The 15,149-nt window shown below is 36.5% G+C and overlaps 2 protein-coding genes across 3 annotated transcripts in view; one reads left to right on the top strand and one right to left on the bottom strand.

Annotated features, from left to right (window-relative positions):
• The window catches only part of AlaRS (alanine--tRNA ligase, cytoplasmic), a 115,558-nt gene extending 108,566 nt beyond the window's left edge, over positions 1-6,992 (bottom strand). Inside the window, exon 1 of one of the 2 annotated variants that reach the window (XM_083138334.1) lies at positions 6,766-6,992. Coding sequence is in view for 1 of the 2 variants with exons in the window: in XM_083138331.1 (XP_082994457.1) it covers positions 6,673-6,707 (35 nt within the window). In the remaining variant the exon portion in view is untranslated. Of the gene's footprint in view, positions 1-6,672; positions 6,727-6,765 lie in introns of those variants that run through there. The other variant, XM_083138331.1, reaches the window with a different exon arrangement.
• A 908-nt stretch (positions 6,993-7,900) lies between these two features.
• Positions 7,901-14,343, top strand: Wdr82 (WD repeat domain 82). Its single transcript, XM_083138327.1, has one exon. It carries the CDS (start codon positions 8,426-8,428, stop codon positions 9,371-9,373), a length of 948 nt encoding a protein of 315 aa, XP_082994453.1. The 5' UTR covers positions 7,901-8,425; the 3' UTR covers positions 9,374-14,343.
• The last annotated feature ends 806 nt before the right edge of the window (positions 14,344-15,149 follow it).

The raw sequence follows: 15,149 nt of genomic DNA, 5'->3' as shown, positions 1-15,149 counted from the left end.
GAGTATGTATTCATGCATGAGATTCACAGGATTCATTCATAAAAGTAATTTTGTTCAACTAAATATGTCAAACATTTAAAACACTTGATAATCAGTGGCGAAGCATCCTATGAGCCTACCCACATCATTACTCTTTTAAAGGTGTCTTTACTTATTTCATCAAAACATATGTAATGCAATGCAAAAGTTTAGAATCTTCATTTATGATAATTACAAAAATATTCTAACCCTGTCCAGAATACGAACTTTCCACGGAGTGAGGCACATCTGCTTGGGCCTCTTCTCCTCACATTCTGTCGTACGGTCGTATATGCGAGAAGCCTAATCTTACGAGTATTGTACATATGCTTATAACATGCTCATGAGGCCGGCCTCACGGTGTTACCCACTAGGACGAATAGAAAGAATATCAGCAAAACTGCATTTCCGTCAGGGTTGGAAATTTGTGGTATAGCAGCATTTTATATAAAATTAGCCTGTTTTCATGCATACCGTGCCATTGCTATACCAACTGAGCCTTGACTTTGACTGATTTTTCGTCAAAATGTCCACATAGTACATGGGCTGTGTATGTCAAATAATAAGATGTTGCCTGTATAACAAAGAAGCACAGAAAATAAAGGAGAAAGAAAAAACTGAGCGGCATTCCCACCAGTTGAGGAGACATTTAACTTCTGTGGTCAACATGACTTGCCGCTTCGAGGTGACGATGACAGTAGCCTACTAAGGGAGATTTCACACCGTGTCACCTTGCCTGAGGATTTCACAAGTCGAATGTAGGTTTGTGCATCCTTTTGTGTCGCTACGGTGTGAAACGTTGCTGTTGATTGGCTCATTCTAAATGACATGTATCGCGCGTCCCTTCAGTCTGAAATCTTCCTAAGTCTTGAAGATTGTCCATCCCATGCATGTGTAACAGCTTCGTAAAAACACTCAAAGACACTATAGATGTGTTCATGCCTGATGAGAAGAAATGGACAAACACACATACTCAGATGGTTCCAGCACACAATGTTAATGCATGGAAACAGAGTCATCGACTGGTAAAAAAAGTTCCAATTTCAGGTTCTGATCAAAATGGCAGTCTTAAAAAGTGGGATAGTTGATCTTCATTTTTTACCTCCACACTATGGCCTCTTAATGCTAAGCCTTGCCTACCAAGAGGAAGTAAACTTTCCTTGGAACCCCCCCCCCTTAATTTTGGAACCCACTGGCCTTAAACATACAATTGTGAGTTTCTCTATACCCCTTAAAAAGATGGTGTTCAGCCCCCCCCCCCCCCAAAAGGTATTTCTGGATTCGTGCTTGGTGCCAGCATGTAAATATGGGAATAGTTAGTGGAATCCCTGGTCAATGGGAAATAGGGGTGTCTGCATAAGGTTCCATTTAAATCTTCTTTCGGTACCGTCGACGCTCCGTGCCCCTGCGATAAGGTGATGATTTTTGTGTCATTTATGAAGATTACGTTCCATACGAACAATTTGTGTAGTTTTTAGCTTTAGGAGATGTACTATAGTGGAGTAATGAGAGTTTTTTGATGGAACTATTTATGACGTCATTTTCATCGTTGCAATCTGCATGTGATATGTAGGAACATGTTGTTACGTTATTTGTGTTTTGTAACTTGGAGCCGTATTGGAAATATCTGAGATTGAAGGTTGGCAATCCTGGTGTTATGTCAGGCTGCACGAGATTTACTGCAGATGTTGTTTCAGTTTATGTCACATGGTACTAGGATTTTGTTTGCAAGGTGGGCGTGCGTTTTTAGTGTGGTAAGTGCTATTAATTGAAAATGCATATTGGGGAGTGTATCGACATTTTCAGTATCGTGGCGTTCTTCAGCCAGGAGCCAGAGGTGTATATCCGTGAGTTGCAGGAGGATGGTTTAGTGACCGGAAAAAAATTAATGTGTCAAATGCAGTGGACGATATCGCAGGAATGTGTGGATGAAGTTAAAAATACGGCAGCGAGCACAGGCCAATTTCTTTCATTTTTCACATAGTCAATAATTTAGGCCTCGTAATCACGAATCTGCAGTTAAAATTTGGCGCTGAAGTCATGCACGGGCAGCCCCACAAACCATTCACGGAAAGCCCCACGAAAAATGCACGGTAAGGTTAGGTTAGGCAAACAGTTAAAATTTGGGGTCGTAGTAATGTCAGGATATACCAGGAGTGTTGGTTTTGCTGCTGTTTGGGAATTTTTTATGGGAAAAAATGAGTGATAGTAGTCCTGAATAGGAGTTTCTTGTGCTTATGCGGGTCATACTTTACGATCAAATATCTCCATTATTTGTGGTTTCCTAACGCTGGAACCACTTTTACATAAAGTAAAACGTTGAAATCTGTCAATTAAAAAAAAATTGAAGTAATTCCATCGACAGTGGGTCGATGGCCCCCTTCTTTCCATAAATAGGACATTTTGGAAGTACAAACAGTGTTACTTTCACCAAGGTTGAAATTTACTGTAACTATCATTTCCACTTTTCTGCGATACTCAGTCCTTCTCTTAAGAAACTTCGGAAAATCAAGAAACATTCAGAACCATTAGTGACAACGGTAACGGTTCAGATTGTTTTATGATTTCTCCTAGCATAAAGACTAATTATCGTAGAATTATGGATATTGTCACACGAAATTTGAACCTTCCTTAAAGTAACGAGCACTGTATGGACTCGGGGGGGGGGGGGGGGAGTTATTTATGTTGAAAAAAACAACTTGAAAATTACATTACGCACTTCTCATGGACAGGATATTCTCAGTCGGCAAGCGACAGTAAATATCGCAGAAGCGTGGGAATGAATGTAGAAGTAAATCGGAACCTTAGTAGAATGCATTTAGAGACTATTTTAATGCTAATGGAACAAACCTAACCACGAAAGCATATATTGAACAAACACCTGAAGTAATCGCTAAAACTCCGCAGTATGTGTTAACATACGTATATCGAAATCGAACCATGTAAAAATTGCATTTGTAGCATGATGAAATCTCAATAAAACAAAAGGAACTTGGGCCGCAACAAATGACACACTGTGATAGTGACAAATTATGATTTGTATCGTAAAAATAAAAATGCTTACAAAGAGGAAAATGAAAACAACTCAACATCACTAACAATATTCTCCATTAGGCACAAAAAGATTAACAAAAAATCACACATGTACCCGCAACAACCTGTTTTAGAGGGGCACAAAAACTTGCTTTAATTACACCATGTACGACAAAAATTTGACTTAGGTAAGCATCATACACATATTTTTGATATTATCTTTAACCTAGTCGACTGCTAGGATGGTGCTGGTGGCCCTCCATGCACCCAGGAGACAGTGGGAACATTTATTATTGTTAGCTTGCGGAGATCATTGTAAGAGAGTAATCAGTGATTGTATACATCGTTGCCAATATTGCATGATGTGAACTGCATGTGGGGAGTTACATGATTTTTTTAGTGTTGTATATAAAACGTAACTCCTTCTGCATGTTATGAGGTAGTAAAAAATAGGAAATATGGGCATTACTGGACTTCAGTATGCTCCAATTGTTTAAGCGGAAGTAGAGAGGAGCTTCTCCATGTACAAGTCTTGTTAAAGAACTATTAACAGGGATTTCTTTTTTTTTATATTGATATTATTTTTCGGTAAAAATGTCAAAGCCGGGAAACGGATTTCTTCAAATTTACAGGAGAAAGAACTTACAGAACTGAGTTTCTGTGGAATTTCGGAAGGTCGTAGAAGTGTTTTCTAGCATTTTTCAATGTATTTGGTCGCTAATTGATGTATTTTTCTATAATGTCCGTCCGATGCACGAAAGCTGTTACTTGCATTTCCATCCATGTACTTGAACCAGATGTTGCAAGCATCTGATGACGTAATCCCTGGTAAGTGTCTCCAAACACACAGTTTTTTCACTATATTGCCCAACCTAAAGCAACCTAACCTTACCATGATGTTGCGTGGGGCTATCGTGAATGGTTTTTGAGGCTATTCGTGGATGGTTATACGATCCAGAATGGTTTTTGGGGCTATTCGTGGATGGTCATACGATCCCGAATGGTTTTTGGGGCTATGCGTGAATGGTTTTTGGGACTATGCGGGAATGGTTTTCGGTGTTATGCAGGAATTTTTCTGTTAAGTGAAACACTGCTTTGCCATTTGAAACACAGCATATTGACAACGCTAGTCAAGATTTGCCAGCCATTTTGGGTGTTCAGGAAGCGATAAAAGAACGAACAATAATTACTCTGTACTATTATAGTATAAGGGAAACACCTATAAATCATATATTTCACACTTTTGTACATTGCTAACATACTATTCTGCATTGCGGAACATTTCCTAAGGTGAAATAATGAATTTCTAATGAAAATAATGTCTATTTCTTACATTAACGAGTACTTACTGTTGTTCCTTATTTCCCACAAACCATCCACGGGTAGCCCCCAAAACCATTGATGTTAGCCCAAAAATTCACGATAGCCTCACGAACCATCACGGGGACGAGGTATGCCTACTAGGTTAGGTTAGGTTCCATTAGCACTCCTTTCGTTCAATTTAACATATACGGACAACATCGGCTTGTAGCAGCGGTAATTGTTTACTATCCTTCGGACACCTATAACTACTTAGTTTCTTCAATTTTTGACATTCGTACTTACGTATCTGCTTCGCAGAACATTCCTGAAGGTGTATCAACGTTGTTTTGATGAAATTAATTGCAATTTTTCACATTACCAGTAAGTATTTCTGATAGGCCCTTTCGCTTGCCTGAGACGAACTAACCTAACCACGTGCCAATGGTTCGCAATTATTTCCAATTTCTAGATCCTGATACTAACACGACACCAAATTTTAACTATGTTTCCTAACCTAACCACGTGCCAATGGTTCGCAATTATTTCCAATTTCTAGATCCTGATACTAACACGACACCAAATTTTAACTATGTTTCCTAACCTAACAGAACTAACCTATCCACGCGCCAATGGTTGGTGGGGATAGCTATTCTCCGTCGGAGAATTAATTTTCAACAAACAACATGAATTTCAGCTATGAAACATTCCCACATCACACAAAACACCTTCCCGATGTTCGACAATGCTACAGGAACTTATTACGGTAAGTAGTTTCTTCTGTAAAAATAAATAAATGTGTCCGAAGGATAGTAAACAAGGGTAACAGTAGTATAAGTCGGAGACGGATTTCTTAAAATTTACAGGAGAAAAGACGAGAAAGTACTTACAGAATTGTGTTCTTGAGGACTTTCTGAAGCCGGAGATATTTTTTTTTTATAATCATGCTACGTATTTTGCCTGTAAATAAGGTATTTTTCGTCAATCATGCATCTCCGTTGTGCGATAGCTCGTGCCGCCATTACCGTCGACTACGTGAATCAAATGTTCCGTGCGTTTGGTTATGTAACCCCCTCACAGTGTAGCAACCACGCGGAAGTTTGACAAGATGAAGTGTGAGCGGTTTTTTTTTTTCAATAAAAGGTAAGACTCTAGTTTACGTCCTTTTCCTAAGGAATACGTGTCATATATCGTTGGAAAGCTTATTTTATAAGGAATTCAACAACGTAAATCCCAAAGCGAGCAAAAATTTCCTGAAGGAGTAAATTGAGAAAAACCGATGTTGTCCGGATATGCGCAATTGAACGTACTGAGGTATTTTTTAGATGATGAAGCACATATTTAGGGGTGAAATGAGTGCTAATGGAACCTAACCTAACAGGCCTAACCTAACCTCGTAGGCATACCTCGACCCCGTGAATGGATAGTGGGGCTATCGTGAACAGAAAGTGTAAAAAGAAAAAGGCCCGAAGAGATGCCGGGTGCCGCACCACGATCGCGCACCGCAAACGCAAAGAAGCAATCACCATGCATATAAGGACGTAAAGTAGAGTCTAGCCTCAATTTTCGCTTAAAAACCTTTTGTGAATAGTTTATGCGTCATTTATCGGTTCATAAGTTTGGAAACACTGCACATCAGCTGACGATACTGCATATCAGCTGACGATAGACAACGTGAGTCAAGATTTGCCCGCCGAATTAGCAACGACCAATAAATGATTATAATGTTAAAAGTAACGTGTTTTTCATGAAAAAAAAGTTATGGCCAGCTTGAAAAATGTTCTGCTATGCATATGAGGTAAGTAGCAATGATTTTTATTTGAAAACAACCGAGTTTTATGTGTCTCCGGCTTATACTACTGTTACCCTATAAGGTAACCAATTACTCGATATGTTGACGATACTAATTTCGTTAAAAAAAAAAAGCGAACAATCTTTCCCAATGCAGAATAGGTAAGTACGAATGTCAACAATTACAGAATAAACGAGTTACAGACGTTTCCCGGCTTTGATAGTTTTACCTATTTTTCTATTGGGTCATTAAATGCCTTGCACTAGTAATAATCAACAGGTTGGGCCTAAAACATGCCCCCATTTTATTACTCTTCAAACGAATTTGTCTAACATAACTGCAGCTTTTTTTTTTTTTGGCTATATATTTTGTATTCGTAAAATCTATTAATGTGATATTGTATTGTAATGTAAGTATTGACATGTCCTATATTACCCTGTACTGTAATTTGTACACACCGGTAGTCCTTGGACGCAAATAAACTAAACTAAACTAAACTAAACCTTTAAATCAACTACAACGCAATCTACCTTGGTCTTACATCATACAATACACAGCCAGTCATACTGAATGGCTATTGCAGCATGTAACAGCTCTTGAAATGTGAAATCATGTATCTGTACCTGTGTAAGCAGGCTCTTTTCACACGTCTATCAAGTAGTTTCTTGTTCGAGATAAAATTTCAAAACATTCACACTAAGAGTTCCATATGTTTCGTTATATCTAATCTAATGATCCAGTTCAGAATAATTTCTAGAAAGGGCCAACACAGCAAATAGCACACACAAACGTCCAAATAAAGTCGTCCACGTTTCTCGTACAATTTCCTGCGCTCGCGCTGCGCATAACTTTTCGAGTCGTCGACTGCTTAGAAAACAAAGCAGTGTTGTTAACACCAGTGCCTTTCTAATCCCCCGGTGGTGACGCAGGAACAAATTGAGGGAGGGGGTCGTTTAATACTTAATATCACCTTAATATCGTGTTTGGTAAAGGTAATGGAGTTGTCATTATTATATTGATAGTCAAAATATTATTTTGTTTATAAACTGTGAGGCCACAACAGGGTGAAGGGAGAGGAGCAACCTCCTATTTATGGCCTGGCCACGGTCCTCTGCATTCCTTTAGCAGCACCACGGAATATACCATTTTCCTCCTTCAGCTAGAAATATTCTTTCATTTATTTTCGGTAATGAACTTTTTGGCCTGACCTGCAACGCGAAGAACTAGTGTTCGATTCCCGGGGTGGATAATCTCAAGAGAGATATTTTGTTTTTAGAATGTCCATTCATCAATTTCAGTTTCAAGCAGTGGTTAACCAAATAAGCACAGTTCGGTCGTTCGGTCCTATGTCGATTGTCGAACTAATCTGCAGACTGAAATGCATAAGGATACGGACAAGTCTTTATCAAGCCCGACCCTGTGGCCGAGTGGTTAGTACATCGCGCTGCGACGCCAAGGGTCCCGGGTTCGAATCCCGGTCGGATTTAGTTGTTTGTGAATGTCCATTCATCAATTTCCTCACTCATCCCCATCTTCGCAAATTAGCCAAGAGGCACAAAACGCGAAGTAAAATAAACTAAATCAATCAATCAAATCTTTATCAAGCATTCTCCATACTTTGATAGCCTGAAAAATGTAGAAGGGACATAAAAGAGTTGGAAATTTCAGAAAAAGGAAAACATCAAATGAACGACAGCTCGAAGCGAAGACGTTTATGCTTCGATTCGACTCGATTCGAATCGACTCAGTCGATGGAGTCATAATAGATGACGTGCATCATGAACGTTGAGAAGATATGCCGTAAAGTGAATTTATTTGTCTATTGTGTATGAAATATTGTAGACAAATGTCAATGCTTTTGTGGAATAGTTACAAATGTTCTTTATTAGTACTGCCCAGTACTAACATTACTTTACATAAGATAATTTCGGATCTTTTAAAAGATATAGATTTGGAATTATTCCACAGGAGGCGCTAGTGTAGACGTTAAAAAGGAATGCAGGGATAGTTGTTAGCAATGCAAATTCTAGTGTGAGAAGTGATTTGTTTAGAGTTATAAGTGAACAGTGCCCGCAATTGTTTACATATAAGTGGTATACTGTTATGCCTGAAATGAAATATAGACAATTTTTTTACGTTCATATGTTCCAGCAAGAGTTAATGCTTGGTTGGGAAGGGTAGGTTGATCATCGGCTTTAATTCTTTGTTTCACACGCCTTTGTGAAAATTTTTGTTCTTCTAAACTTTACACTGGAAAGCCGGTCCTAGAATTATTAGCCGAAAATGAAGTTGGTAGATCATGTGGTACGTAGTTTCCAAGTGGCAAAAGTATTCAGAGAGAACACGGATAAGATAAATAGCATCGACTTTGCACCAAATGGAGAAACTCTGATCTCTTGCAGTGAAGACGACCAAATAGTTATTTACGATTGTGAGAAAGGTACTCAAATGCGGACTGTAAACAGTAAGAAGTACGGAGTCGATCTCATACACTTCACTCATGCTAAAAACACGGCAATACATAGTTCAACAAAGATTGACGACACTATTCGTTATTTGTCTCTACATGATAACAAGTACATCCGTTATTTCCCAGGACACACAAAGAAAGTTGTTACATTGTGTATTTCACCTGTAGACGACACATTCTTATCAGGATCCATGGATAAGACTTTAAGACTGTGGGATTTAAGGTCCCCGAATTGCCAGGGTTTGATGCATCTTTCAGGGAGACCAGTGGCAGCATTTGATCCAGAGGGCTTGATATTTGCAGCAGGTGTTAACTCGGAGAGCATCAAGTTGTATGATCTTAGATCCTTTGATAAAGGTCCGTTCATCACATTTAAGTTAAGTCAAGAAAAGGAGTGCGACTGGACAGGTTTGAAGTTCAGTCGTGATGGAAAGACAATTCTGATCTCAACTAATGGCTCCATCATTCGGCTAGTTGATGCTTTTCATGGTACACCCCTCCAAACATTTACTGGTCATTTAAACAATAAAGGTATACCCATAGAAGCATCTTTCAGTCCAGATTCCCAATTTATTTTTAGTGGCTCAACAGATGGAAGGGTACATGTTTGGAATGCAGACACAGGTTATAAAGTGTGTGTATTGAATGCTGATCACCCTGGACCAGTTCAATGTGTTCAGTTTAATCCAAAATATATGATGCTGGCATCAGCATGCACAAATATGGCTTTCTGGTTGCCATCCGTGGATGAAAATGCTTAAGTTTTTGAAGCATGTTGGTCCAGAAAATAACCATGCTCAAGTATCTTCACTAAACGTTAATAAGTATAAGACTTCTAGTGAATGAAGATTCACAAATTGATTTTTTTAAAAAAATTAGCACTGCATAAGTGCCGAGGGTATTTATAAACTTTGTGAAGTGGTAGTGTGATGTGAAAACCAGGGTAATTCCAAACTATAGTGTTTTGTTTATACTGCAACTGGTGAATGTGTTTCAGTTCAGAAGAAGAAGAAATAACTGTAATGTCTTGTCTTTCATTATGAATGTAGTTAAGTGGTGTGTTTTATATGTAAGGTTTGAATGAATTTGTGTGTTGTTCAATTACTTTTCCTTTTTTTATTTAAGGAAGTGTGTTAGTTAAAAATGACCAAAGATATAGCATTCACCCCCCTCCAATGAATATGAGATGGTGTAATGGATAGATGCCCCAAATTGTCATTTTCTTATGTTCCTTTATATATTAATATCTAGTTGCAATAAAAAAGCAACTCCAGTTTCATAGGTAATTGAAATTTGATATTGTGGTGTACACTAGACTGTATTGAGTCACTTACTAATGCTTAACTTTAAATACACCACAGTATATGTGTGTGTGTATAAATAATAATATTGTCAGAATTAGTGTACATCTGACAACCATCATTGCCTGATTGAAGTTTCTGTTAATTGTAGCTATATTACAGATCACTGATAATTTCTATTTTATTTTTTTACATTGGCCTTTGTTATTTATAATACACGTAACTGAAAATTATGCAGTATTTGGATAATACATTCATTTTGATATCAAACAGGAATATAAGGTAAATGATTACATATCATTAAAAACTTGACAAAACATTCCTTTTTCAGCAGATTCTTTCACATGGACCATTATTATTATTAGGAAAAATTCCTGATATTTTTCATTGTGCTTTCTTGTTTTACAACTGCAGATGAATTAGTCAACATTCAGAACACTTTTGTTTTGAAGAGTATAGTTTTTATGAATTGTAGCCTATTGTACAAATACCACCCTCATGGTAATTACTTTTATAGTTAAATAATAATTGCTAATCTACTACTGTATGTATAATATTCAAATATCCCTTGAAGATATAATTTATTACATTCTCTAAAATGGTTAACAATGAAGATGTTGATTTATAAAATAGTAGACCATAAAAACTAATAATATTTTTATTATACTTAAGTACATTTACAGTTGGTTACTAGTTTTTACATGAAATAAACAATTTAAATGAAACAGAGAATGCTAGAATATTGTATGTAGTTTCAAATAGCATATCCACTTGGTTTAATTGTTTGTTCAGTGTGAAATTACTTTTGTTTACAAAACAAATATAGGAATTTGTACACTATTGAAAGTATAAGTTTATTTTTTACTATGTCTTCGTATCTTCTAAGCTTCGAAGTATTTTTTAATTCCTGATGTTCTATTTTGAAAATTTTTGGCAGAGAGAAATTATAATTTTAGCATTGTGTTTGTATTTTTTCAGAAAAACCCGAGAATTTTTGTATTTGAGGTGGTATGATTTTTTTTTTTTTGGCGTGGGAATTAAGGAGGTAATTCTGCCATCTTTCATATGAGTCTTATTGGAGAGAAAAAGTGGTAATTTCTTCAACATAGCTAACAGATTTCAAGTTTGACTAAGACAGATATTTTTTTTCTTTAGAGCTAGGGAGCTTCACTAAATATTTTTATGCATTCGTTCACATACTTTGATATATAAAGTATATTGTGTGTATGTTGGTGGGTCTAAACATAGCATACCCATGTTGATGTTTTTGATGCAATAACTTAATTTCAGATTCCAAGTTCTGTAATTCCAAACTAATAATTTTACACATGCATTTTCGACATGATTCAATTTCTATTCATGTGGGTACACACGTACTTAACCAACATAGTGATTACTTACTGCATGCTTTATGAAGTATATTTCTGTTCCATGTGCTATGATGTAGGAACTTTTTTACGAGCAGTCATTTGTTTAACTGTTGTCTTGGGATGCATAGTACTACTATAGAGCAACCACAAACAAGAAATCCTTTGGCTAAAATTGTTCGCTCACCTTCCCCTCGATCCGTTTAGCTCGGGCCATAAGGAAGCATGGTTCACCTTGCAGGAGTTGCGGGTCTGCACAGGTTTTTTTTGTCTGTGGTTCCACTGTAACATCTGCAGGAATGTAAAGTGGTTTTCTGCTTGCGACTTGTTGTGTTGTGCCCCTTGCATTGTCAAAATGTTTTGCAGATATCAGATATATGTGGAATGGGTGCAGCTTTCGCAGTTAGGTTAGGCAGGTAAGGCTCTTATTAAAATAGCGCACCTAAATGTTTTCAACAGCTGATCACATGGTGTATAATCTCAAGCACTAAACCCCTTTTGAGTATCCGTAAGTAACCTGTGTTCAATATGAAAGGAAACAATGACTGCTCGCTGGGAAGTGCAAATGCTTGCGCAAACTACTTTTTATGTCATATTTAACCGATAAATAGTTCATTGTGAAACTCTAAACTAAGATAATTACTTCCACAATCTTCTAGTATTCTACAAGACTTCCTAATGCACAGATAAAAGTTGTGAAAATCATTAAAGATTCAGAACCATTAACCATTTCAGGTTTAGGTTTTCTTATCACCATGTACACTCTTTTCATATGTGTAATGGATTATTTTCCTTTTGCGAGAAACATTCATGTACCGCTGAGAATTTGCTGCTAATGTTTTTTTTTTTTTTGTTCCACGCATAAATAACACTTTAGATTTACACATTTCTTAGAGAAAATCTGCTGCAAATTTTCCCATATATATTGATATTTGGTACAGCAGATTTCAGTAAATAAGCAATCTGTCTGTGGCCAACTATTGAAATATACCATTGAGTCCTTCAGAAAGTTATAGGCTAACAAAAAGAGGAATCAAATGTAAATCCCACCTGCTAACTAATATTGTGTGCATTTTCCTCCATAATCATTGGTGTAACCTTTATCATGCAACAGATTTTTTTTAGTAGAATATTGTAGTTAGTAAACAAATTGTCCATCACATGATTTTCACTCTTGTCTGCAATGAGGGGGTGGTCCAATCGGTAGGGTGTCAACTGCCATGTTGGAGATCTGAATTCTATTACCAGGTTGGGTGACTTCTGCTGGGAATTTTTCATGCAATATTCCTGCGTGGAGCAGCTCTGGAGTTCACCCAATCTCTAATGAATCGGTACTTACGGATGTGGCTGGAGCATGGTGTGGATCACATCTCCACAAGTGGCCAAGATTGTGAAAGTATGGAGCCCAACCTCTACATGCCAGGGCGTGCTTTACCGTTACCTTTTCGCTGTATGCAATGCGAGGGTCATGATTTGAAATGCAAATGCAGTGGAACCTCAATTTTACTTTTATCAGGGGATGAGGTTGAAAGAAAAACGTAAACCGCAGGAAAATTTTACATTGTGCTATGTTGGGACCATCAAGATTGAACATATAATGCAGGAAAATGTTAAATCAAGATACCTCTACAAATAAGCAGAACACATCATTTATTTCATAATCAGCACAATTGCATATCTTAAAAACAGCATAGGATGTAGAATAAAAATTAACAACCTTTGTGTTCTGTTGTGAGCATGAATCCTTTTGTCGTTAGGTTAAGTTTAGTTCTCTTAGTGTAAATAATATATTTGCAGTGTATTTATGCCAAGAGAGCTAAACCTAAGAAGGAAGGCATACTGCGCTGACATCGGAACCCAAAGGTTGCTAGTCATGTGCAATACGTAAAAAACCTACTGTCTAAGCAGAGGCTCAATCTAATTTATTTCTGAAGTGTGAATATGAGGTTGAAGCCAGCAACTTCTAATTTCCAACCCATGTTTGCTTTGGTGTAGTACTGAAAATTTTATACAGCAAAAACTTAAATTTCTGAGGATATATTGTCAATAATATCCAAAAGACACTCGCACATCTTTTACCTCTAATCCATTTCAATGATTACAGTCAGTCAGTATACTATGGAGTATGCTGTGGAGCTTACGGAGGCAGTTGTTACCCATAGTAAATAGTGCTGTGGTGAAGCAGGAAAATGCAGATTCTCATGTACTCCCAGATAATTTTTTGGATTAATTCAAATTCCAAATTTAACCTATTTTAAGACAAAATACTGCAAAGTATTTGTTATAAATATCCTTACATACTTGACACTGATCTATGAACATATTTACAAGAAATGAAAGTTATGAGATCGGAAATAATTACAGGGAAACTTTAAAACATGTTTATTTTATGAACCACTGGACTGATTTAAACTTGCCAAAACTGTATCAGTATGTCCAGCGTGGAAATAAATTTAATATCATAATTTTAGTACTGAAATTTTACCAATTCAGATCACAGTTCCAGTGTACAGTTTTCAGTCAATATTCATGCGTCAGAAATCTGCTTCGTCACACTCCTAATAGTAATCTTTTTGTGAATGTTTGGACTCTTAACGAATTGTGACATTTGTGGGAGGCTACTTTTAAATTTATTCCTTTTATGTACTGTGTATTTATTTATTCATTGGTCTTCAAGTTTCAAGCCATTGCTTTCAGACAAATAGTGTTGCCTGGTAGACAGATGGTTAAACCCATAGGATCTCATGTTGTAATCCTGAAGCGCAGATTGACTGTAGTTTCTTCACTTTCTACTCGCTGCATACTTTAAGAAAATCAGTCTAGTTTACAATTTCTAAGTATCATTTTCTTTATTATTAACTGCTTAATAGCTATGTACATTGTTTTGTTTCAACTTTGATATTTAATTTACTTTTAGAAATTATTCAGAAAATTATTAGAATCATCCACTTTAGCCAGAAAAATGAAGAAATATTTGGAAAACTGAACTGATCAAAGTTTATAAGTGGGAAAATGAAAGTAACAATATAATAATACACATACACATTACAACTTAATGCAAAGAAATTTTTTATGTGTGAAGTTGTAATGTGTGTTTTGATCAAAAATTTAAAAGCAAGTATCTCATTGGGATAAAAACAGTTACATCGGGATATTGTTGACAGTGTAACACCAAATACTTCCTGGAAAGCCTCCACTTCCCCCCCCCCTTTCCCTCACCAAATCTCTAATGGTCATGTGCATTCCTGCAGAACACAAAAATAAATAGCATTGTGACATAACAGTAGAAACTAACACAATACACAATAGTGGTACAAATAACCCTGCCAGAATACACTCTCATATTGAGTCAACATAGATTGTATGGAAGCTTAACATGTTTCTCAAAATCAGTGTAACAGTTTTGAATAGTATAAGATTGTGAAATTAATACTCAAGGCTGTAAAAAAACAAAAACTTTTTTAATTATTTTTTTAAATTAATGTTATACACTATAATGTGCTACACACTATAATGTGCTACACTTGCTTTAAAGATTAATAGTGTTTTCTGGTATTTGCATTTGGAAATTGTTTCATTTACAGTTAAAAAATGAATTCTGTTTGGTACTTTTCTCCTCAACATTGTACATGCCGCTCAAGTGTCTTAATTCCATTGTTCCCTTTTTGTATTGGCAAACTGTTTTAATTGTGCGGAGTTAATTGCAGTGTCTTTGATGTATTCTCGGCCCTATTAGGTACATGATGTGTACAAATGGGTAAAGATAGTAAACAAAAATGCAAATTTTCTAATGGAAAAATGACCATGTAAATGACAAAGTAAAAAAAAAAGATTGTGAAAAGATGAATGCAAATTGAGACCCATGAGTA

Source organism: Lepisma saccharinum, chromosome 1, assembly GCF_977018435.1.
Source record: "Lepisma saccharinum chromosome 1, izLepSacc3.1, whole genome shotgun sequence".
In the NCBI taxonomy this organism is placed as follows: domain Eukaryota; kingdom Metazoa; phylum Arthropoda; class Insecta; order Zygentoma; family Lepismatidae; genus Lepisma; species Lepisma saccharinum.
The sequence above is the reverse complement of the archived record's forward strand: the minus strand, read 5'-3'. Positions and strand labels throughout refer to the sequence as shown.

Excerpts from the sequence above, each read along its gene's own strand:
- Wdr82 (XM_083138327.1), top strand. The coding sequence starts at position 8,426 with ATGAAGTTGGTAGATCATGTGGTACGTAGTTTCCAAGTGGCAAAAGTA.